This window comes from Nelumbo lutea, chromosome 6, assembly GCF_056320005.1.
Source record: "Nelumbo lutea isolate HS-2025 chromosome 6, American lotus-T2T, whole genome shotgun sequence".
Taxonomy (NCBI): Eukaryota; Viridiplantae; Streptophyta; class Magnoliopsida; order Proteales; family Nelumbonaceae; genus Nelumbo; species Nelumbo lutea.
Window position 1 is genome coordinate 49,699,938 of NC_142689.1, and position 24,754 is coordinate 49,724,691.

The following is a 24,754-nucleotide window of genomic DNA, read 5'->3' on the forward strand; positions in this document are numbered from 1 at the left end:
CACTACTCGTTTTGTTGTGGATGCAATGCATTTACCTTAGTGTTAGGAGGCTATAAACCAGGAGACGGAGGCTCTCATAAACAACCAAGCTTGGGAGATTGTTTACGTTCCCAAGGACAAGATTCCTATTGGGTGCAGATGGGTATACACTGTTAAACATAAGGTTTATAGTTCAATTGATAGATATAATGATTGTTTGGTGGCGAAGGGGTATACCCAAACTTATGGCATAGACTAACAGGAGATATTTGCCCCTATGGTTAAGACATTCTATCAAGGTGATTACGTCTCTATCTGCCCACTACTCTTGGCCTCTATGTCAAATAGATGTAAAGAATGTCTTCCTCAATGAGGACCTACAAGAAGCAGTTTATATACCTCACTAACAGTGAAGGGAAAATTTGTCATCTACGGAAGGCTCTATATGGACACAAATAGTCTCCTAGGGTCTGGTTTGATTGATTTAAAAGGGCTATTTTGAGTCAATGGACGTGTCTCTATGTTTATCCTGCATGTTGATGATATTATTTCTATTGGGATCGGAGTTGAAATTAAGGATCAAAAAAATGGATATTAGTGATCCTTGCTTCTGAATTTGAAATTAAGGATCTAGGTGAGATCTTAAATGTTTTCTTGGGAATGAAGCTGCAAGATCAAAGAAAGGAATTTTCATTTCCCAAAGAAACTATAATCTGGAGTTACTCCATGAGTTGAGAAATTAAGGTGCAAGCCTACTAAAACCCCAATTGGTCTTAATTACAAGTTGAGTGCTACTATTGGAGATATTCTCCTTGATAGGGGTTTATCAAAGATTAGTTGGTCGGCTCCTTTTCCTTTACTTGACTAGACCTGACATATCCCATGCAGTTGGTCTAGTAAGCCAATATAAGCATCAGCCAAGGACCTCTAACATGCAAGTTGTCAACAAAATTATTGCATGTTTGAAGAAATATCTTGGTAAAGGGATGTTATATTCCAACATAGAAATCTGAAGGTTGAAGATTATACAAATGCAAATTGGCAAGATCTGTTGATGACAGGAGATCTAGATCCAGCTATTGTACTTTACCATGAGGCAATGTGGTTTCCTGGAGAAGCAAGAAGCAGTCACTTGTTGCTCATGCTAGTGCAGAGGCAGAGTGCAAGGCAATGGCTAATGAGGTGGCTATATGAGTTGCTTTGGTTAAAGACCTTATTGACAGATATGGGAATTCAAATAGATACTCCAATGAGACTTTACAATGAAAATCAAGCAGCTATAAACATTGCTCGTAATCTTGTAAAAATGGTCATGCAAAGCATATTGAAGTAAATAGACATTTCATCAAAGAGAAGATAGCCAATTGAAAGATTTGCTACCCTTTGTGAGATCAGGAGACCAACTTGATGATTGTCTCATGAAGGGAGACCACAAACAAAAGTTTGATAGTAATTTAAGAAAGCTAGGCATGATAGATATCTATGCTTAGCTTGAAGGGGAGTGTTGAATACAATGTATTCTAAGGGATTTTTGTCTTTAACTTCTTCTGTATTGGGTGCCCAAATAAAGGCACTATTGTTAGTTGATATCATATTAGAAATATCATATTTGTGGGCATGCAGCCAACACACCACATTTAAACAAATCTTCTTATTTACCTCTCATTCTTATAAATAAATTATAGCAACTAATTAAGGATCAGGGTCAAGATGTGGTCCCTACATGTAAACAGCATGTGATATAAATGCCAGAGGACCATTAGGTTATGATTAACAAATAGAAATTTGTCATGTGGTCTCTCCAATTTAGCATCTTCCCTATTTCTCCCTTTATTATTCATAGTCAAAGAAATTCCAAACATTGTAACAAGCAATATCGAGGAACGTGAACAGAATCATGATGGAGAAACTTGTTTACCTGGTCGAGAACAACTTACAATATCCAGTTTAAGCACCCCCCGGCAAACACACACACATGCCGTTTTTATAAAGATGGAATAGGATTCTCATACAACATAATTCACTCAATTAAATAATTGAGTTTTATTGTTTAAGATAAGGACCATACAAGAGGGGTTATGATTTCTAGACTGGCCAGAATGTGTGTATGCAGGTTAGTGCTGGTGTTTTAAAAGCTCAAGGCACAAAAAAGGTGCAAGGGCCAATTTGCGCCTGAGGCACATGCCTTTTTGAAGAAAGACGCAAAAATACAAAAAATATTAAACATGATACTAATAAAAAATATAAACTACATTTAAAAAAAAAGTTTTAAAATACCTATTAAAAATACATAAACATAACATGTAAAGCGTATTCAAATGAGAATTTGAAAATAAGTAGTTATCAATAATAATTTAATTATAATTACTATTATTTTAATCGCTGTAAAATTATCTTACAGAAATAAAAATAACAATAGTTATAATTTAAATAATTCATTAAAAATGGTAATTTAAAACTAAAGTACTTTTTCAGAAAGTTTAGTAATTAATTAACTATAATTACTTATATTAAAAGTAATTTTTTAACGTTAATTAATTAACCATAATTAATTAAGTAATAAATTATCAATTCTAATTAATTAATTGACTGTATTTAATTTTGAAATTGTATTTTTTATAATTATGATAAGATTTTTAATCAATTATTGATTTTTTACCTTACTTTTATTAGTTGTCTTATTGCATTATATATTTTTCCCTTATTATTATTTTAGATATGTTTTACTCATCTTATTTCAATATTTAAATTTTAACTCAAACTTAAACTTTCTTCCAAAAAAGTTTTAACATAAACGTTAATATTTTAATACATTGATGAGAAATTAAGTGCATGTATTTTGCAAGGTGGATAGACATAGAGATGGAGATAAATAGAAATTAGGTAGGGAGATGGTTTAGGAAAATTTTTAAGAGAGGAGATGATTTAGGTGATTGGAAACGTGAGAGTGAGAGAGATTTTAGGAAAACAGGGGTGCTGTAGTGGCAAGTTGAGAGTGTAACGAATGGTATTCGAAGGAACAAGGAGAAGCCACAATTGGGTAAGGAGATAAGGGAGATGCCATCTTTGTTTTAATATATACTAATAGATCCTAATAATATCGTCCCAATCCTTGTAAAGGAATCTAATCATTAAAAATTAATCATAAAGACAAATCTCAAGTTTTGATTCTCAATGCTAAACAGTACTTTCAACACAGACATAGAGGCACTTACACTTGCTTAACTGTAGTTCATTGGAAGTTTCACCCATACCTCAGGCTGTTAGAAGTAAATGCTAATACGGTAACTCTGAGTAGCAGACCCATCTTTGACACATCCTAGGACCAACTGGCAACATATACAGAAACGAAGTTTGGTGTCACTGGAAATTTGGATCAGAAACAGAGTACAACTTTGGATTTCTCCTATGGCCAAGGCTAAGATCAAGGGTTCCACATTCCCCCTTCCTTTCCTCACTCTCAAATCAATACAATAGCAACAAGTTGGCAAATCCCAGTGTTTTAAAAGTGCAAGGCTCAAAAAAGGCGCAGGGGTCAATTTGCACCTGAGGCACAAGGCGCAAGGCGAGGCGAGCGCCTTTTTGAAGCAAGGCACAAAAAATACAAAAAAAATGCTAAAAAAATAAAAAATGTCAGAAAATTCAAAAAAATCAAAAAAAAAAAACATAATATTAATAAAAAATATAAACTTAAATTTTAAAATAAATGTTTTAAAAAACCTATTATCTAAAATTAAAATGCATAAACATAAGATGTAAAGCATATTCAAATGAGAATTTAAAAATAAAATCAACCATATAAAACATTTTCAAGCATGTAAAACCTCTAATCTCTTTTTTCACTCAATTGCATTACTTCAAGTAACTAATGTAATGTAAAACATATTACTTTCCTGATTCAATGAGCCGCCTTTATGCCGCACCCCTCGAAAACCAAGAGGTTTTATTTAGAAAAATAGAGAAAAGAGAGAATTTGGCACAAATCTGCATCAGTGCAATTATTCTAACTATCCAATAATTGCATTTGACATGCAAACTCAAAAACCATCTACCACAAGAAATGGGGTGGAACTCTTGGCAATGATGTTTATTAATTTTTTTTTATGAATAAAAATAATTTATTAAATCAGAATATAAGGCAATACAGGAAACCCATGAAGAGGCACGAGGTGTTACCTCTAGAGAAAAAGAGAGAATTTGGCACAAATCTGCATCAGTGCAACTATTCTAATTATCCAATAATTGCATTTGACATGTAAACTCAAGAACCATCTACCACAAGGGATGGGGTGGAACTCTTGGCAATGATGTTTATTAATTTTTTTATGAATAAAAATAATTTATTAAATCAGAATATAAGGCAATGCAGGGAACCCATGAAGAGGCACGAGGTGTTACCTCTTCTAACAAAGTATTACATTAATTAAGAACTGGATAAGCAGAAATAAACAGAAATAAAATTACATAGCAACCCAATGACGTTTATTAATGTACTACTAGTATATTTATAAAATCAACTTATGTCAAGCCAAAAACCCAACAGTTAAACAGCTTAACTCTGAAGCACCGATCCCATAATTTCAGCCAGATTCTTGTTATACAACAATAATTTAATGTTCATGACATAAGTTCAAGCCCTTCTTGGTGGTTGGGAGGAACTCTTCCAATGCAGTTCCTAGGACCTTCCAAGATGTAACAAGGTCTTTGTAAGAAAACATGCAAGTCAGATCATATGACAGAAAGAACATGAAAGGAGTATTATAGCAATATAACAAAAAATGGTGCAATGCAGTCATTGATGACAGAAGTCCATTAAATGAATAAAGTCTGACGGAAAAAAAAAAAAAAAACCCAAGTGACAGTTGAACATAGAATCTATTCTCCCATGCTAGGAATTTTCAAACCATAACCAGTGTTTTAAAAGTGCAAGGAACAAGGGCCAATTTGCACCCAAGGCGCAAGGTGAAAAAAAAATATTAAAAAAAATGCTAAAAATCAAAAAAGTGTCAGAAAAATCAAAAAATGCCAAAAAAAATTCAAAAGAAATGCAAAAAAATCAAAAATATTAAACATAGTTATAATAAGAAATATAAACTTAATTTTAAAATTAATGGCTTAAAAAACTTATTATATAAAAGTAAAATACATTAGCATAACAAGTGAAGCATATTCAAATGAAAATTTAAAAAAAAAAATCAAACATATAAAACATTTTCAAGCATATAAAGCCCATAGTCTCTTTTTTCCTCAATTGCATTATTTCAAGTAGCTAATGTGATGCAAAACATATTACATTCCCGATTCTACGAGTCGCCTTTGTGCCACGCCCCTTGTATGCCTTTTGAAAGTGCTGCACCTAGGACCTGTGCGAGGCACCTACCCTAAAATGCACCTCACCTGTATGCCTAGGTGCACTTGAGGCGTGCCTTTTAAATCACTTACCATAACATAAATAAATGACAAAATGTTTAATATTTCCATCCAAATTAATAATGGAAAGCAAAGCACAATGAATGTTACTAATACTCATCCCTAAAAGGAACAAGAGCTCTGAAACACAAGCAAATTCATCATCCCTTAAACACAAGCACAATGACCCGATGGCTCCTTCACTTGTGCCTCTCTCTACTCTATCCTCTCCTCTCCAGTCTCCAATCTTTCCGATTAAAGAAATCTGGTCAAGGCCAATTCCTCTAAAAATAGTTGTGTTCTGTTGGGTATGGAAAACTTGCAAAAGATAAAACCTTATATGTGCTTGTCCCCAAATTGGTGCATTGTGTAAAGTGAAGAGTGAGGAATGTCACCATTTGCTAATATCTTGCTCTTTTGTTGCCAATATTTGGAACTGGGTTTCATTATTATTTGGCTGCAGGTGGAACTTGTCTGTCTTTTGTTCCATCAACCTTTGGGAAATTGATAGAGAGGGAAGCTAATGTGGAAGTGCATTAGAGCAGCTAGCTTGTGGACTTTATGAGAGGAGGGGAATGCTAGAATTTTTCAAGAAAAGGAAAGAAGCCTTGCTGAAGTAGAGGAGTTTATAATTACAAGGGCAACCTCTTGGCTAAAAACTTCAAACTTGTTTGTGGATTTCTCTTTTGACGATTTAAGGAGAAATTGCATAGTAGTGGCATCCATTGCCTCCACAAAGAAAAAACTACAAGTAAAATTGAATTTTGAAGGAAGCAGTCAAGGAAATCCAGGGTCCTCGGGCAAAGGAGGGATTCTAAGAGATAAAGACAGCAAGGTGGTAGTGGGCTGGCTAACAAATCCAGAAATAGTTTTGTGGGGTTACAGGGATCTTTTGAAGAATGTTAACTGGCATACAAGAAATATGGCAGTTAGGTTTCAGTGGATTAGCAGATCTGAAAATGCAACCGCTGATTCTTTTGCAAAACAAGGGGTATCAAGGGTTGACCTGTTTTGGGCTACCTTATAATTGTAATTCAGGCTAGTGTGTGTTTATTTGCTTAATGCTAAGTTCCAGGGGGAGGTAACATCTCGTGCCCCCTCTTAAGCTGATTGTACACAATACACTCTTTCTATGGTTAATAAAATTGCACTCATTTATCAAATAAATAAATAAACTATCCCTTAAGGGACCATCCTCAGTTTACAAACCCACTCCATTGCCCACATCCCTCATACAAAAGATAATGAAGGATAATTTGATATTTAGTGAACCACTATCAATGGAAACGTTTTTTATCAATAACAGATCAATGGAAACAATTAATTTCTTGATTGACAAAATACCTACAAATTAAACTTTCTGAAATCAGATGCAAATGAAACATTAAGCAAGTACCTTGAAAATGTTGAAAGGCATCTGCTTCTGAATACGGAAGCTGCGAACTTTGTCATGATCCACTAGATCAAAATATATATCCCTTCCAATCTGTTCTACAAGATCCTCATTTCGAGCAACCTAGAGGTAATAATCAAATGCTTTAGCATAGAGTGTTCAATGATAGCTAATAACAAAGAAAGACAAGCTTGGAAGCCATAACCTTTATAATAGTATAAAGGTGTGCCTCTGCTTTTTCCTTTTTCTTGTGCTCCTTCTCTTCTTGTTCTTTCTTCAACCTTATCTGAAATATGTTATTGAAGACCCTCTATTAAAATCTTGTCAAGTTACAAATTCAGATCTACGATACATAGAAGAAGTATCTTACCCTAAGGTGTTCAGCAATATCCTTCTCATCCACATTGCAAATTATTTTCTCCTTGTCACTTTCGCGTATATATACAAGCATATATGCATTTGAATACTTTGTGAACTTAAATGGAGTATTGTTGAAGCCAGGATTCGTTTGTGGTAACTGTCGAGCAAAAAGAGAAAAGGCAGCATAAAATAAAACAGTAATCAAGGTTACCACTGAGAAGCGCAAATTTTTCTTATTTAGATAGAGATGCATTTTTATATGCAAAAAGTACTTGTAAGTTTGATTAAAAATGTGTCACCTCTTCCTCACCGCCATACTGCTCCTCTAGTGCCCTCTTCATATCTTCTTTTGTTACTCGTTCATCATCAAATTTGAACCTAAAAGCAACAATCACTCAATCACTATCAGATTTTACAACACTAAAGAGCGCTAACACAGTCACAGTGATACAGGACCAAACATGACAGATAGAGATCCTAAATAGTGAAATTAAGATAAAGATCATTATCAAATAATGATTCAAGATATCTCTGATGTTTTGGGAGGGGTGGGCTAGATACAGACATAACTTTTGACCAAGGATTAAGGTATTAGTACGATACACCCGATACAGTGTATCATATGGGTATCAGAAGGCACCGATACTGGATACGCTATGACTGAAGTGTATCCTTTCAGCCGTGCATATCGGCCCGATACGCCACCGTATCTGTGCGTATCGTATAGTATCATCCAATACAGTCCGATACTCAGCTATACGGAGGTGTATCAAGGGCCTGTAACAAAACGCGCTATAAAAATTAGAGGGTGGCGTGATTCGAACCCAAGACACCTACGCCCAATAATTAAACACACCTTTAACCACCAAGCCAACATTCATTTTATGATAATAAGTGAAATACATTAACATTTATTCAATTAATCTCCACAACCAATTCAAATAAATAGCATATATTATATTCAATCACCCTAACTATAAATAAAAAGAATAATATTTAAGGTTAATATTTTATAAACTAATAGAACATATAATCTATCAAATCCAAATTTATATCAAAAAATGATTTTTAACCTCAAGAAATGTATATAAATAAAATAACTGTTTTAGTACTTAAAAATTATAAATTTGCACATGATATGTATCTTAAAAATTTTAGAAATTATTAATTAATATTTAACTTGTATTAAATAACAATGTATTTATTATTTACAAATTATTTGAGAATATAATATAAATGAATCTACATTTATATCAAAAAATTAATAATTTAAAGAAATTAAAATATTATTAATGGAATAATTATTTTCGTAATTAAAAATTATGAATTTACATATGATATGTATGTTCGAAGTTTTAATAAATTTGATATATTTTAAGATTATATATTTTTGTAAATTATTAATTGATATTTTAATTTACATTTTATAATGACATATTTTTTGTTTACAAAAATAAAAAATATATATTATTTACCATAAATTTGAGAATTAAATTTTTAGTTGACCTTTTTTATTAATGTTAAAATTAAAAAAATAAAAAATAAAAATGATTAATATAATAATTCAAATATAATAGTTGCATATTTTTTTGCCTTGGACTTTAATAGAAAATAAAATAATAACAGTTGTGTATGTATTAATTTGTAAAAAACTATATAATATATGTCTTGGACTCTTGATTAATGTATGTGTTATCAGTAAAGTTGTATGATATTTATGCATCCTAGTATAATAATTTAATGTATTTTTTCATATATACCATAAAAGTATACATTTCCTATGTATTTTACACTATTTGGGATTATTTTGACATTAGATTTAGTGATGTTAACAATACTTATGGAATCTGTATGCATTTTCCTAACATATCCAAGTGTTTCCATATTTTCGTTTGTATCCATGTATTTATACACTATTTGTGATTATTTTGACATTAGATTTAGTGATGTTAATATACTTAAGGAATTTGTATGCATTTTCCGAACATATCCAAGTGTTTCCATATTTTCGTCTGTATCGATGTGTTTCCAAAGTGTATCTATATCCATATCTGATACTTTAATCCTTGCTTTTGACATTTTTTGCATAAAGTGGCCACTCTCAGGCACAAAACCATGTTCTCGTGATTGTCAACCTCAAATTTACCATTACACCATTCAACAGCCCTCAATAACAAAGGTATATTAAAAGTATGCATAACAATAAATATATGGAAGCAAAATAGCTACTTTAAACATTTAAAACTCCGAGGTGAACAATACAACTGGAAAATAGTAAAGAAAAAGAGACCAAACGATAGAGGGGATGTTTGGGAAAAAAACCATAAATATAGTACAGATGATCAATCAAAAACAGCTTATAGTTCAATCAGCATGGAAACAATTGCTAGAGATGAAGAATATCAAATTACTCAATCTAAATGACGAAAACAGAGTTCTTAAAATCATGTGTATGGTAGGATACTTCCATTGCAGGTGTCTGCACTTAATAATTTTTACCACCTAAAATAGTGCAGCTACAGAAAAATGCTTTTTTATTGCTATGGTTGAATGCATTTGATTAACCAGCAATTTTTCCCAAAGTTAACAACAGCCAAACAAAAATATTCAGTGAACAAGCTCTAGCTATACCTACCACTGATCAGAGAGAGTGGGCCTGATAAAAGCATAATAATGTCCACCATGCACCCCACCACTGTGAACCAAAACACTGCAAACAAACAAAAGTAAGAACCTGAACATAACAAAATAAAAAATTGACATAAACACGAATATATATTCCTCTCTTAGTTAAAGGTATCATACTTAACCAACCCATCCCAACTTAAATTATATAAATTACTCACTCTGAGAACTAGTATTGTAGGGGAAGCATCATGAAGGTACCTGTGGAGCGTGTAAAGGTTGCGAACTCTTCGATCGGCTTCAGGTGACAGGTATTTTCCATTCTCTCTATCAAGGTCTAGTTCCAGAGGGAACTCATAACGGTCATTTATCTAAACCAAACAAAGCAATTCCGGGAATTAAACCTATTCTCAACAGAATCATAGACTATACAAAAAGTATAATTGTGAAAGTGCTTTTGCTTAAGGGAAAAATCATCTTACACCCCAAACTACAAAGAAAGGAATGATATAATCAGAGAAAACGAAAGAAAAATAAAACCTGTCACTAAATACAAGTAGAAATCAAATACAAAACAGAGATAACAAGTAGAAATTGATTAAAAAGACATTTCAAGAGATTGTGTAATTTATCTCACCAGGAAAGATGATGAAAACAGTTGTAGCATTCAAAGCAGAAATACAGAAAACAGAGAGAAAACAAACATCTTTTGGGTAAAAAGATTGCAGAAAATCAAGTTTTGGGCTTTCCTGTTATTTCTATCACAGAGCAGCCACCATTCTATGGACTCCCATAAGCATCCATGACACTGTAAGGTCAAAGTTAAGGTAACTTTCTAAGTCAAGTAAAAGAGGAACTTAGATTCTATTCAAGTTTCTAGCAATGTGATTCCTTTAGGCAGCCAACTCTCCAAAATTTCAACTATATTATATTCTATTAGGAAAAAATCTTTCTTCATCAAAAACAAAAAGAATTTATTAAATGCAACAACAACAGAAAGATCAAAGGCGGAAGCCATAGTTCTAGGTGTAGACCTCAAAGAGGCAACCTTCTCCTACAAGAAGTTGAATTCTGGCCGCCTTGTAGATGGATCACCTTGACAGTGAAAAAGCACCTAGGTGTTAGCAAGATGCATTTTTTTTTATAATTATGTTAGCAAGATGCATTGGCTACACTAATTTCAAGGAACTAAGATTAAATCACATTGCCTTTTTACCTTTCAATAAAGTTCTCTTTCAGTTTTCATCACAAGAACTGAGATTAAATCTAAAAAAGAACATCTGATGCACATGTACACGTTTTTGTATATAAAGCATAGACATGCATGTGCACGCCCATAAGTCAAAACTTCTAGAAAATAGTGAAGAATATTATGGGATAACAACTACGAAAAGAATTGTTAAAAAATATAATCAGAGATAGCAAAATCTCCTTCAACCAACGCTCAGGTGCAGGGCAAATCAATACTTATTTCAAACCAAAAATAGATCTCTACAAAATCAAGACACTATGTGTTTTTATTAATCAATTTCATCCATAAGAGAAAAACCTGCAGGTTCAAGATAAACATCCACCTCTTGACAGTCATCAATCTAGAAAATAGATAAGGGAATACCTCCTTCTTGTAAGCAAAACCTTAATACTCTTGGTCATCTCGGACACAAGGAACCAGTATATATCAAAGAAGCATGAAAATGAAAGAGAAAGGAGAAATTACTTTGAAGTTAGTAGATGTAAAAACAAAACAGGGAAAACCTAGACCAGAAAAAGGAAGAAAGAAACACAAAAGGACAAGCCAATATGGACAAATGCAATGGAAAGGGAAATAGGTCAAGAGTGGGTGGAAGGAACTGTATAAATCATACAGCAGAAATGAAAAATAAGAAATAGGGAACACCTATGGTACACCTAATTTAGGCAAACAAATTGGCTACTTAAAAAAAGATTAGAGGGTTAGGCAACGAGAGGAAAAATAAAGGCTCCTTAAGAGGTAACACCTCTTAAGCCTCCTTAAGAGGAAAAATAAAGGAAGGAAATAGGTAACACCTCTTAAGCCTCCTTAAAAGGAGGGGTGAGGAGGAAGAAGAGGAAGGGGGGATCTCATTTTCTTTATTTTTAATGAAAATATTTTATATTAAGAAGAATAAAGATGCATAGCTCTAGTTGAAGGGGGGGGGTGTTCTTGTCGAAATTGGGCTGCATTGAAAAGGGGGGTGAGGCCTAGGGGGCTAAGCCCCCCAGCCAAAGGGGTCGAGGGTGGACCACTTTCTTTCCTCTTATCTTTTCTTCCCTTCCCTTCCCTTTTTCTATTTTTTCTTCTCTTTCTTTCTTTTTCTTTCCCTTCCCGTCCCTTTCGCCCCCCAACCAAAGGGGTCGAGGACAAACCACTTTCTTTCCTCTTTTCTTCCCTTCCCTTTCCTTTTCTCTTTCTTTCTTTTTCTTTCCCTTCCCTTCCCTTTCTTTTCCTTTCCCTTTTTTATTCTTTTTTTCCTTTTTTTCTGTCTTTTTATATGAGGTGTGCATGAGGCATACGGCTCAGAGGTGTCAGCACCTCTGACATACACCTCAGGGCGTTTTGGGAGCACCTCGCCTAGAGGCACGCCCCATGCCTTTTAAAACACTGGTTTAAATTATAAGTATAATAACTAAATACAGAAATTACCTACTGAAACATCAAACCTAAGTTAACTTATCAGAACATAACAATAAGCCAAATAAGGCACATTTAGGTTCAGCTGAGCTTCATCTGTGGACCTAGGCAACCCTTTTTTTATCAGCAACACAAATTGAATCATTAATTTTAAAATAAAGAAATACAACAAGAAGTTGTGAGCAGAGACAACAAGCCCAAGAAGAACTCTCCCAATATTTACAAAACAGCCCAAAACACAGATTGTCTCTGAATTCCTTGTTTAGCTAAACCATCAGCCATACTGTTTGCAGATCTCCTAATCCACTTATTTGGATCATCATGTCTTTAGATATCTATTTGACGTGCCTGAACTCATTCCTTAGCTGTCATAGTACTCCTTCCCCTTTTTCAGCCAACCCACAACTATTTTCCAATCACATTCAATAATCAGCCTATCAATCCCCATTTCTTTAGCTTTCTCTACTCCATACACTGCTGCCATCAGTTCTGATCTTACCACATCTCCATGTTGAATAGGACCTGAATACATGGCTAGAATGTTTCCATCTTCTTCCCTGATTACCCCACCAATACCTAATGGTCCAGGATTACCCATGCAGCTACCATCAAAGTTCAATTTCTTCCATTCAACAAATGGAGGTGACCAGGCCTCATGTACTTTTTGTCTTCGAGAAGAAGAGTAAACTATTAGTCCCCACGAGCTGAAGAAATCTTCAACCTTAAAGCCAGCAAAGAGAATTAAAGTTTTCATCCAATGTGCCACCGTCTAGTGCATCTCCCCATCATCCTGCCTCTTCTTTTAGAGCAACTAAAAATATGAGAGCTAAACAATCTTTCCAAACTATCAGGGGAAAGCCATCTGCAAACCAAAAAGATATGAAAACCACTCCCAAATAAAGATAGCAAAAGGATAGGATATTAATAGATGAATAGCAGACCATACAACTTACATAAGAAGCACCAACTTGGGGACCAACAGTAATTTGGTCTTTTCCTCTAAAACAAGTCATATGTGTTAATGGAGCCATGATACACTTCCCAACAGAAAGCATTGACTCCTGGAGGAATAGGCTGAGACCAAATCTCCTTAACAGGGAAAGGAGAAAGAGAGGTGGCTACAAGAGAGTTCAGAAAAGACTTGCAACAAAATGCCCATGTTTGGTTAAGGGCCCACACTCTAGAATCCGAACCACCATTCCCCAAGACCACTGAATTCAACAGGCTAAGCAAAGCAGAAACTCTAGATATTTAAGATTATCTAAGGTTTCTAGTAAAGCCCGGACTCCAATTCAAGCCTGATTAGGATGAGGATGAGCTGATAAAATCAGAAACAAGTTTACCTTTAAATCTAGAGAGATCAAAGAGAGAAAGGAAAGACGGAAACCCCCGACCCAAATATCCTCCCAAAACCTAATTCTCTGACCCAAAGACAAGTCATACCTTATGTGAGTGAGGAACACAGGAAGAATGTTGTGGATATCCAAGGAGCAGCCAAAGTAGTTCTATGCAAGCAACCCACATCCCACCCATTGTTAAACCTAATTCTCTGACCCAAAGACAAGTCATACCTTATGTGAGTGAGGAACACAGGAAGAATGTTGTGGATAGCCTTCCAAGGAGCAGCCAAAGTAGCTCTATGCAAGCAACCCGCATCCCACCCATTGTTTGGCAGCCCATGGACTTCTCATTTTCTTTAGGGAAACTTTTGTTTACTCAACAAAGCCATATATTTCAACTTAACATTTCCAATGCCCAGTCCCCCTTCTCCTTCAACTAACCAAGTGATCTTTCTTCCCTTCCCCATGTTCCCAAATGAAATCTCTCATAATCTTTTCAGTCCTTACCACTGCTTGGGGCATCCTAAAAACCGACCTGTAGTACACAAGAGATTTGCTAGGGTGGAGTTGATCAATGTAATTCCCCCTACCAACGAAATATAATTCCCTTTGCAGCTTGCTAGCCTTCTCTCAAACCTTTCCACTAATAGGCATAGTTTTCAAGGCATCTAGGCAATTCTAGGCGACATTGGGGCACCTAGTCGCCTAGGTGATAAAAATCTTATAATATAAAAAACTGACTTTTGGCTAGTTTCCTAGTTGTAAATACCATTCAGCATGTATGTTAATTGAAAAAACATAGCAATTGTCTTTATTAAGAACATTTAAATTTCAAAAATTACAGTGGCATTATTAAAAATTAAATTTATGATAATAAATAAATATTTTAGACTAAGAAATATGGAAATTTCCCACTTTCTTGTATTAAAAAATTATATTTAAAATATAAAATAATAGTAATATATATATATATATATATATATATATATATATATATTATGGTCAAATCGTTCAATTTTGGTCAGTTTACAAATGGCCAAAGCAAAATTGGTCCAACCTCATCAGGTTGGGAGATTATTGGACTAAAATCGACCGGAAATACTAGAAAACTGACCAGCTCGGGTCGAGTTGATTGGGTTGGTCGGTTTCATTAGTTCGATGAGCAACCCTAGCTAAAATTAATTATTGTTATTTTTTGTATTGTAAAAAATTCATTAAAAGTACTATATAAAATATAAATAATTATTAACTATTTAAAAAGTTAAAAATATAAAATAATTCTATACTCTTATGTGCTTCTATTGTTTAGCTTTTGCTTAACAAATCCCGTGCATCGCACGGGTCCTGGCTAATAGAATAATAAACGAACAAACTCTGTGTAGGGCACCAAGGGAGACAAAAGGTTGTTTGAAATGCCACCAATAAATAATCTAAACAAATTAAAATTCAATGGTTGCAGCTTTGGCAACCAGGGAGCTTCAGGAATGGAAGGAGTTTTCAGAAACAATGGTGTCATCATCTTGACCATGTATTCTTGTACAATCAGGAATAGTCACTCACATAGTTGTCAAGGCATCGCCTAGGCGACTAGGGACCCTTGGCTGGGTGCCTCGCCCAAATGCCTTGACTTTTAGCAATTAGGCGCCCTTCTAGGCAACTAGGTGCCCGCATAGGAGACTAAGCGCCCGCCTAGGAAACAAAAATGACAAGGCGGGCACCTTTTATAATATCATTTATATTGCTGTATCTTATTAATGTATGTGTTAATACATTTTATTATATGCTATATACATCAATTATACTTTGTTTTAATGTTTTACTATTAAAATTTAAAGGATCAAAGGGTTTTGAGAAGAGAAAAAGAAAGAAGGAAAGAAAAGAAAGAGGAAAGAAAGAATAGAATAATAAAGTTATTTTTTCTATTCTCTCTCTCTCTCTAATTAAATAAAACAGAAACTCCATCCTTGTTTTTTTTCTATTTTACTTTCCATCTTGAATATTTATCATATAAAGTTGATAACCATCTTTAGTTGCTAATTAATATGAATTTTCTCTATAGTAGTATTATTTTTGAAAATAATGAAATTAATGTACGTAAAAGATTTTTATCTTTTAGATGTGATGATTTGCCCCATTTTTAGAGGAAATTTAATGTTCTTAATAAAGAGAAATGCTATTTTTTCAATTAACATACATGCTGAATGGTATATAAAACGAGGAAACTAGCCAAAAGTCAGATTTTTATATTATAAAATTTTTATTGCCTAGGCGACTAGGCGCCCCAGTGTCGCCCAGAATTGCCTAGACGCCTTGGAAACTATGGTCACTCAAAAAGGGTGGAGCTGTTGGCAGTCCTACATGCACCAAGGTTAAGTAAAAGATGTAATGATAGAGATGTGGTGGAACCGTGGAAGGCAACAGTCGACTTATATTGGAATTGCTCACAAATTAAACAAGTTGTGTACATGGAAATACAGGCATTAGGCATATAATGAGAGAACCACATGCTTTAGCTTTGAAAACAAGAACAACTTTCTCTTGCATTAAAAAGGTCTGCTAACAGTTGTCAAATGTATTGGCCAGGCAAGGGCCAATAGAAGTGGATTGTTTAGGAGAGTCATCGCTTAAACAGCAATTGGCATATGTAAACAAAATGAAGAGAGGAAGAAGCAAGAGATAGCCAAATGTAAAAGGGTGTCGTTGCACATTGCAATTTGTACTACATTCTTTTTGAACATTAATAAACCCCATTTCAGTTACTGATTAAAAAAAAATAGAAGGAATGTTGAAGGATGTTCCAATCACTCCCAAAAATTTTGCAGAGACATATTGATTCACTTAGCAATGAGATTGTTGGACAAGATGCAGATGAACATCAAAAGCAACCAGGATGAGATCATTAGACACTAAGATTGACAACTTTCTACATATTATTTTCCCTTACATGCATATGATAAGGAAACACCTTCTAGTGTAATTGTAAAAAAGGGCATCCCAGTACACGAGGCTCCTGCCAATGCAGGATCTAGGGAGGGACAGATGTATGCAGCCCTACTCCTGCACATACAGAGAGCCATTTCCAAGATTTGAACCCTGGTCACCCAGGTCACAATAAAGCAACTAACCGTTGCACCAAGGCCCACCCTCACATCTAGTATAATAGTAAAGCTGCTATATCATTGTATGTTCATGAAATCTAATATTTCCTATTAAAACCAAAACAAATAAAAAATCAAAACTAATATATTCACCAAAAGTGGAAAAATAGTTAGAATACACAAAAAAAAAATTAAACAAATAATGATTCAAGTAATATCACTAACCTTGACCATAGTATCTCGCATGAAATCATATTCAAATCGTTTGAGCTGAAGTTGAAGGACAGGAGGAAAATCAATGAAAAGGACCCCCTTTCTAGCATCCTGAAAGAATCAAATAGTAGTAGTCCCTTTAATAACCATCTTCAAGCAGCATACTTAATCCAATCCAAATGAAAAGAAAAGATAAATAAAAAGATGATAAATGTCATAATTTTTGTTCAATTACCAGAATTAAGCATTAAACTAAATCAGTTCACATGGCTAAAAGCTAGAAAATTTTATTATTATTTTTAATAAATCACAAGTTATTCAAACAAACCACTGCATTGAAAATTAAGACATTTGTATTTTCTCATTTAATACAATGTAGATTTTTATTTTGATTGGCAAATATAACTAGATAATATTGCATGCCACCACCATCACAACCTATTACCTACCCCCAAAAAAAAGAATAAAAATGCTCAAACAACCAGCAAACCCTCTACGCAAGGAGGAAGTCATAATACAAGAAATTCCAAATGAATAGAAGATCATTATAAAGGAGATAAAATTTGATTTGTGGGGAAAGCAAGTGTAGGGTACAATATGTGCATGGAGGATTTTGGTTTGAGGCAAGGTTCAAAATATTGCAACGTTGATGTTCAAACACTAAACACTCCCCAACATGTCCATCATTAAAAAACTCAGACAGAAAAAAAAAATAGTTTCAACTATTTGAATCACATTATGTGAAAAAAAAAATGTGCATCATGCATGTCGGTATTTTAAACCATGGTCATTGGAGAAGAATGAAACAAGAGATATAGTTTTAAAATCTGTAACAGCTAATAATATGACAATACTAAAGACATTTTAAAAAGAATGAACATTTAACAACATTCTTTTGATAAATGAACATTTAATAACATTTTTTAATAATAAGAAGAATAAAACAAGGCTTTCATTGAATATAAAAAAGGTTACAATTTCACATGAATGAACACTCAATAGCATTTAAAAGTGGGTCAAACTCAAGTCAAATAGATTTTTCCTTACTACAAGACTAAAATAAATCAGGTGTAAAGACTTGTTATTCCAAAAGGAAAGCTACCAAATGGAAGAAAAATAGAAAAGAAAATAGATGCCCAAGAAATGTTTTAAGGACTCACAATTTAAGGGCCCATAATTTGAAAGGGCTAGAAGAACATGGATTGTGGTAGCAACTACTAAGAAATGATTTAAGGGCTCATAATTTAACAACATGTATGAAACTGAAGAGAACGGAATAATGAAACAGGATTCATGTAGCCAACCCCATATGGATGAAACTTGAAACAAGGCTTAGATAATGATGACTACAACAACTATAACAATGTTCTCCCTTTATCCTCTTGTTCAATTTCTGCAACAAAGGAAAACTATTTCATTTGAAACTATTTCTATCTTTCAAATCAGAGTAATCCACTCAGAGAAGGCAAAGCACAAGGGAGGAATACCATGATCTAATGAGAACGGAAAGAGCTTATTAATAAACTGTATAGCTGGTGCAATGGCAAAACAAGGGGCAAATGGGATTCAATTATTTTGCAGTCAATTGTCTGAATGTTGAATGTAATGAGTAAAGGAAAAGGACTAGGTGGAAAATACTAGTCTAAAGCTAAGGAATATATGGCATGTATTATATGTGACATTTTTTGTTTCATGTTTAATAAAATTTAACAGTTACCCATCAAATGAATAAGATAAATTAATATGCTATCAATGGTATGTTGGCATTTAACATACCATTTGCTTGGGGAAAAAATAAAATGCTGCATTTTGGAGGGGATGGGAAAAAGGTCATCAAAAATCAAAAACAACTAACTGCCTTAAAATTTATCAAAAAAAAACAACTAATTGCCTTAAGCCACTTTTTATTAAAGTATTTAGACACAGAAGTTGTATAAGCTTTTCACATAAATTGTTATCCGGCCTTTATACCTGTAGCCCATGTTGCTCAGCATGATACTTGTTATCACCTTCAAGACGTTCAACTTCTACATACTTATCAAAAGAAGCATAAACATCTTTACAGCCTTTGACATCAAGCTGAAGATCTGTCATTTATACATGGGCACTTCAGCACCACAGGAGATTGGCAAGGGCAATAAAATCCATTCTACAATTCAGATTGAAATTAAAACAAAAATACCATAAAATGACTCCTTCCTTGTAGACTTGTAATCTACATTGATGCATTCAATGTAGTTCATATGGTGCCCTTCAAATAATTGCTGTATTGTACCCTCTACAACAGTCCCCTGAACACCCAAACAAAAAATCAAAATCAAAATAGTCCTGGCAATGAGATGAAACTTTCTAAAAAAAAGATTATGTTCACCAAAAAACACCTTCATTTTGTCTTCAAGCTTTTCACACAAAACCCTATTAAGTTCCTGCACATCATGCTGCATGAAAGAATCGTATGTGTCCCATCCAAAAGACTTGGTAAGCTCTTTTGTTGCAACACTGTTGTCACTGTACTGGAGCTTGTAGAATAAGCTCTGCAGAGCCAGAGGGATGCTTCCCGATGGCATATCATTCTCAGTTGTTGGCATGTGGTATACAGCCTGATATATAAATTCCAGACAAAAAAAAAAGGTTTTCTTCTTCATAAGATGATAAGTTACCCTGAACTAGATAAAGAGAATATCTGCATGTATACTAAGTTTCTAACCTTTCTGAAGTAAGGAATATGGTACAGAGTCTGGAGCAGAGAATTCATGTAACAGGTTGCTCCTTGGTTCTTAAGTCCAACGTAACCCGTTTCCTTTTTTGAATCATACGTCCAATAATCCACAACCCTACGGACTGCAACCTCAGCTTCAACTATACATGTATCATTCACAAGATACCCTCTACTTGGGTCATATAGCTCACTGAGAGGCATGAATGATGTGAAACCCCAATCACTCTCACGTGCATTGAACTGGTGTTGTGTGTCTGCACAATGCAAGAATTGAATTACACTCAAGCCCCATGTATTTCTTATTATTGAAAATAATGGAATTTGAGCCAATAACAATTTACATAGTTCCAAGTAGAAGGAGTTGTGGTTTCCTTTCCAAGGGAAGTTGACAGAAGAGTTGTAACCATAAAAAACAACACCTCCAATATAAAAAGGAAAACCCTTTTCAAGAAGATTATATACCAAAGCCATGACATAATGGTATAACACATATTTTATCAGTAATGCAATAAATGAAAGAAAACAGCTGGTATTTATTATGACAGTACCAACTGAAATCCACATTAGATTATATGCAATCAACATTACCGATTTAAATAATAATAATAATGATAATAATGATAATAACAACAACAAATGCTCACAAAATTCACGTAGAAAAATCAAGTAGTGACCACAACTATGCTCATGTAAGTAACTAAGGAAAAAAAATAAGGATTTTAACATAGAAATCTATCCAACAGCATGCAAATATCAAGATGGGAAAAAATGTACCTTTTCTAACAGTATACTTGTTGTGTATTTGATTTATCACGGCCAAGCTGAACTGGGCATATCTACTCCACCCATAAGGCAAGCTTGCAGAATCTGCAACATCTAGATACATAGACAAATGGTCCACGTTGTTTCCCTTCGGAAAAATAAGCACCCGCCTGCCCAAAGCAATGCAAAGGCTCAAACTTGATCAACACTAACAGGATCAACTACCCTCAAGTATCGAAAGAAATCTGATAGAGATGGGAGACCCGCTTACCATTTATAACCGCCAACAATGAAAATTTCGGAATAGTGTTTCTTGGTGTTCAGCCTAGAAAAATTTTCGATTGTCCACGTAAATCTCGATGAGGGAGGATCCTCCACTGGCTGACTCTCCACCGTACTAGCAGTTTCTGCTTGTGCCACTACTAATAGGTAGAAGAGAAATTCAAAAATCAAAACCCTAATATCATTTCCCATCATTTACATGATACCAAACACTGCAACTCGCGTGCAATAAAGACCTAAGTTTGGATTACCTCCATCAAATCGAACTGACCGCGCACCAGAGATTCAAAAATCGAACAACAAAATTGGCAAAACAGATTGGTTTATAGATAGAAACATTACCTTCCATTGGCTGCGGACCATCTGCAAAATCCGAATGGGGAACCAACATCTCGTCGTCCTCTTGCTGCAAAAAGAAGCACGAATCAAAGCTCGGATCCAGTAAAACCCACCCTCGATTGAATCAAAACCCTAGAAATCGAACAGCATCGTAATGGAATTCCGAAATTGCGGTCAATTCAGACCCTCCAAATCGAACCCAAACCCTAGACCACCAAAATCGATACAAATAGCATAAACCAAACTAGCCCCCGAGAGAAAAAACAGCGAAGCACCGAAAATAATCAATTTTCCGATAAATAGATAGATAGAGCTAGAGAGGGGGAGAGAGAGAGAGAGATTTCGTGTTATACATCTAACGGTGGGGGAGTCATCAAAGTCATGGATGGAGATAGGAGAATCGTCCGATCGACGAATCTGCGAACAGCAGAGAACAATGAACTGCAAGCGAACGAACAATAGAGAGAAAGGAGAACGGGGCTTTCTGCAACGAGACACCACCGAAAAACTGGTTTAGGAAAAAGGCAATGGGTTTTATTTCGAGGAGGGGTAGTTTGGGTATTTCTTGACAATAAAACTCAGAGAAGGTCTATTGCACATGCTAATACTTCACTACTTCCCATTCATACCAGTAGCAGATCTCATAGACTACCCTCAATGGTAGACCCAAAAGACGGTCTACCGTCTTCGGAACTATCCACGTTAAGGTAGGGGGACTGGGGAAGCCCCATACTACCCGATCGAAGGTCTTTACTCTTTAAAGATATCGGTCTGGTTCGATTTGATCGGTCCAGTATAACCCGATTAAACAAAAGAACTGAAAGTGTCAGCTGGACCAGTCTGGTCTTGCCCATTGGTCAAGCAAGTACAGTGTTGGAGCTTTCAACACCCACGAGGAGGCTCAGCTTAGCAGATTGACGATCTGGTCCAGCCGGGTTTTCGGAAGAGAATGATTTTGTGTTTTGGTGTAATTAAGGTGCACGGTTTTATCAGTATCCGATTATCTGTCCGAAAAATCCAGATTATCCAACGGTAACGTAATCATGAAATAATATGGGGAGCTCTTCTTTTCTTTGGAACGATGAGAAATTAGAAAAAAAAAAAAAAAGCGCACATGATCGACGTGTATGGATGTCATGTGGATCTCAAATTTGGGTCTACACGAGATTCCTTGTACATTATGCTTCATGACTTAATTCATTAATGCTTGCGCCATCCAAATGAACGGGTAATTGTGCATAATTTCATTAATAGTTAAAAAAAATGATAATTTCAGTACTTTTATCTAAACTCATTATAAAAATATAAATAACCAAAGTCATTGCACCACTCCCTTTTGCAGTAGGTACGCAAAGCCCTCTTTTATTCCTCCAGTGGTCGGACAGAATCAATTCGACGACCTGGTGCACTGCATATAGGCCCAAATGCAACAGGTCCAACAATTCTAGTTGTACCAGTAGCAAGTCCTCCACCATGTCTATCAGCAGCAGTACCAGCAACAGTTCCCTCCATTGCCGCAGAATCAACAGCCGGTTCCACCTCGGTATCCGGCTACGCAACAAATCAAGTCTCGCAGTCGTAGCGAACACCCTCCTCACCAGGGGGAGACCTCCCAAATTCAGAACCTTCTGGGGAGTCAAGTCTTGTCCTGTGACAGGAGGGAGAGACAGATTACTGCTCCCACCTCGCAACAAGTAAGTAGGTCTGGAGGCACCCAATCCACCAGACCTTCTGTTCACAGGAGGGAGAGACAGATTACTGCTCCCACCTCCCACCCTCCTCACAATTCGAAGTTCCACTCGCGGAGAACCGGTTTAGGGCTCTGGCCGCGGACTCCTGACAAGGCCCTTCAGTTCACAGTATCCGTCGTCAACAGTTCAAGCAATTGTCAATGAGAACGGTACCTGACAATACTGAGGCTAGTAGCACTAACGCAGAGCCGGTGAAGAGGCAGCAAAGGCGACGCCCCAGATCTTGCCGAGCAGTAGTCCAAAACTCCCCCAAATTGCCTAAGGGAAAAGAAGAGGCGAGCTTGGGGACCATGAAGACCACTCCACTCCTTTCTGTGCCTTCTCCTCTATCTCTCGAACTCTTGGCCACTCCAATGCCAAAGGATTTCAAGGTACCTCCCTTAGACAAATATGATGGGTCGTTCGATCTAAACAACCATGTAGATTCATTTCAGTCTCAAATGCACCTGGCCGGAGCAAATGAATCCTGCATGTGCGTTGTTTTTTCCACAACTTTTAAGGGGGTAGCTCGCACATGGTATAGAAACCTTGTAGATTCATTTCAGTCTCAAATGCACCTAGCCGGAGCAAATGAATCCTGCATGTGCGTTGTTTTTTCCACAACTTTTAAGGGGGTAGCTCGCACATGGTATAGAAACCTTGCACCTGGGACAATCAAGAGTTGGGTGTAGTTCGTGCAGATCTTTACCTCACACTTCATTAATAGTAAGAGGAGTCCGAGGTCCCAGAAAAGCCTCATTAGCATAGTCTAAAGAGAATGAGAATCTATCTGCATCTACATCAAGAGATTTAACGATGCATGCTTGCATATTCCAGATCTAGACCCCGCTGTGAGACTTACAGCTATAAGGAGAGGAATCACTCACAAGGAATTCCAGTGGCACGTGGTTGCTAACAAACCAAAAGATGTCACAGAGTTTCTCAAGCTCGTTGACCAGTTCATCGGAACAGAGGAAAAGATGAACCAGAAGAGCGAGAATCCACTACATAAGAGAAAAAGAGAAGGTGAGACCTCAACTAACGGGGACAACAAAAGAAAGAAAGACGAGCCAGTTCGAGGAGGAAAACCGGATCAACATTCCCAAGCTCCTCAAACTGAAAGAAATTATACTCCCTTGAACGTGAAGCGAGCAAAAATCCTCTTGGCAATCAATGATGCTTCTTACGTGAAGTGGCCACCTCGGATGAGAGGAGACCCAAACACAAGGAACTGAAATGTATACTACCACTTTCACAAAGATCACGGTCATAGCACCAAAAATTGTAAGAACATCTGTGACGAGATAAAAGAACTCATCTGTCACGGATATCTGAAAAATTTTGTACTAAATGATAATAAAAGTTAAACAGGTCAGCAGGGGGAGAAAAATAGAGATGCCCCCGAATCCAGCAATAGGCATAACGAGCAGCCGCTGAGACAGCTGCCCGAAGAGAGGCCAATTCGAGGAGTAATACATATGATCACCGACAGATTGGTTGTTGCGATCTACTCCTCAACCGCGGCGAACACGTCAACTCGTGAGATCAAAAGAGAAGAACAGAATCTTTCAAAGCGACCAAGGTTAGAAGAACCCATTTTCTTCACTGAAGACGACGCACACGGAGTCCAGTACCCCCACGATGACGCACTCGTCATAAAGATGAGAATTAATGATTTCGAGGTGAAGCATGTCCTAGTCGACTCCAGCAGCTCAGTGGACATTCTTTTCAAAGATGCATTCGACAAGCTGCAACTTCAGGAGAGTGATGTCAAGCCCGCAAACACTCCCTTGGTAGGCTTCAACGGAGAGAAAGTCAGGCCCCTGTGAAGAGTCACAATACCTGTGGAGGTCGG

The 24,754-nt window shown here is 35.8% G+C and overlaps 1 protein-coding gene across 10 annotated transcripts in view; it reads right to left on the reverse strand.

Moving 5' to 3' along the window:
• Positions 1 to 21,783, reverse strand: part of LOC148848848 (ubiquitin C-terminal hydrolase 12-like) — a 51,373-nt gene extending 29,590 nt beyond the window's left edge. For 4 of the 10 annotated variants that reach the window (XR_016100577.1, XR_016100576.1, XM_088949015.1 and 1 more), the window contains exons 1-15: positions 21,523 to 21,682; positions 21,173 to 21,236; positions 20,820 to 20,970; positions 20,561 to 20,718; positions 19,775 to 20,040; positions 19,449 to 19,667; positions 19,250 to 19,358; positions 19,039 to 19,154; positions 17,080 to 17,178; positions 10,028 to 10,137; positions 9,777 to 9,851; positions 7,441 to 7,519; positions 7,152 to 7,298; positions 6,987 to 7,067; positions 6,785 to 6,904 (exon numbers count right to left, since the gene is read on the reverse strand). Coding sequence is in view for 6 of the 10 variants with exons in the window: in XM_088949015.1 (XP_088805141.1) it covers positions 6,785 to 6,904; positions 6,987 to 7,067; positions 7,152 to 7,298; positions 7,441 to 7,519; positions 9,777 to 9,851; positions 10,028 to 10,137; positions 17,080 to 17,178; positions 19,039 to 19,154; positions 19,250 to 19,358; positions 19,449 to 19,667; positions 19,775 to 20,040; positions 20,561 to 20,718; positions 20,820 to 20,970; positions 21,173 to 21,236; positions 21,523 to 21,552 (1,824 nt within the window). In the remaining 4 variants the exon portion in view is untranslated. Of the gene's footprint in view, positions 1 to 6,784; positions 6,905 to 6,986; positions 7,068 to 7,151; positions 7,299 to 7,440; positions 7,520 to 9,776; positions 9,852 to 10,027; positions 10,138 to 17,079; positions 17,179 to 19,038; positions 19,155 to 19,249; positions 19,359 to 19,448; positions 19,668 to 19,774; positions 20,041 to 20,560; positions 20,719 to 20,819; positions 21,067 to 21,172; positions 21,237 to 21,522 lie in introns of all 10 variants that reach the window. The other 6 variants (XR_016100579.1, XR_016100578.1, XM_088949016.1 and 3 more) reach the window with 3 other exon arrangements.
• Between the last annotated feature and the right edge of the window lie 2,971 nt (positions 21,784 to 24,754).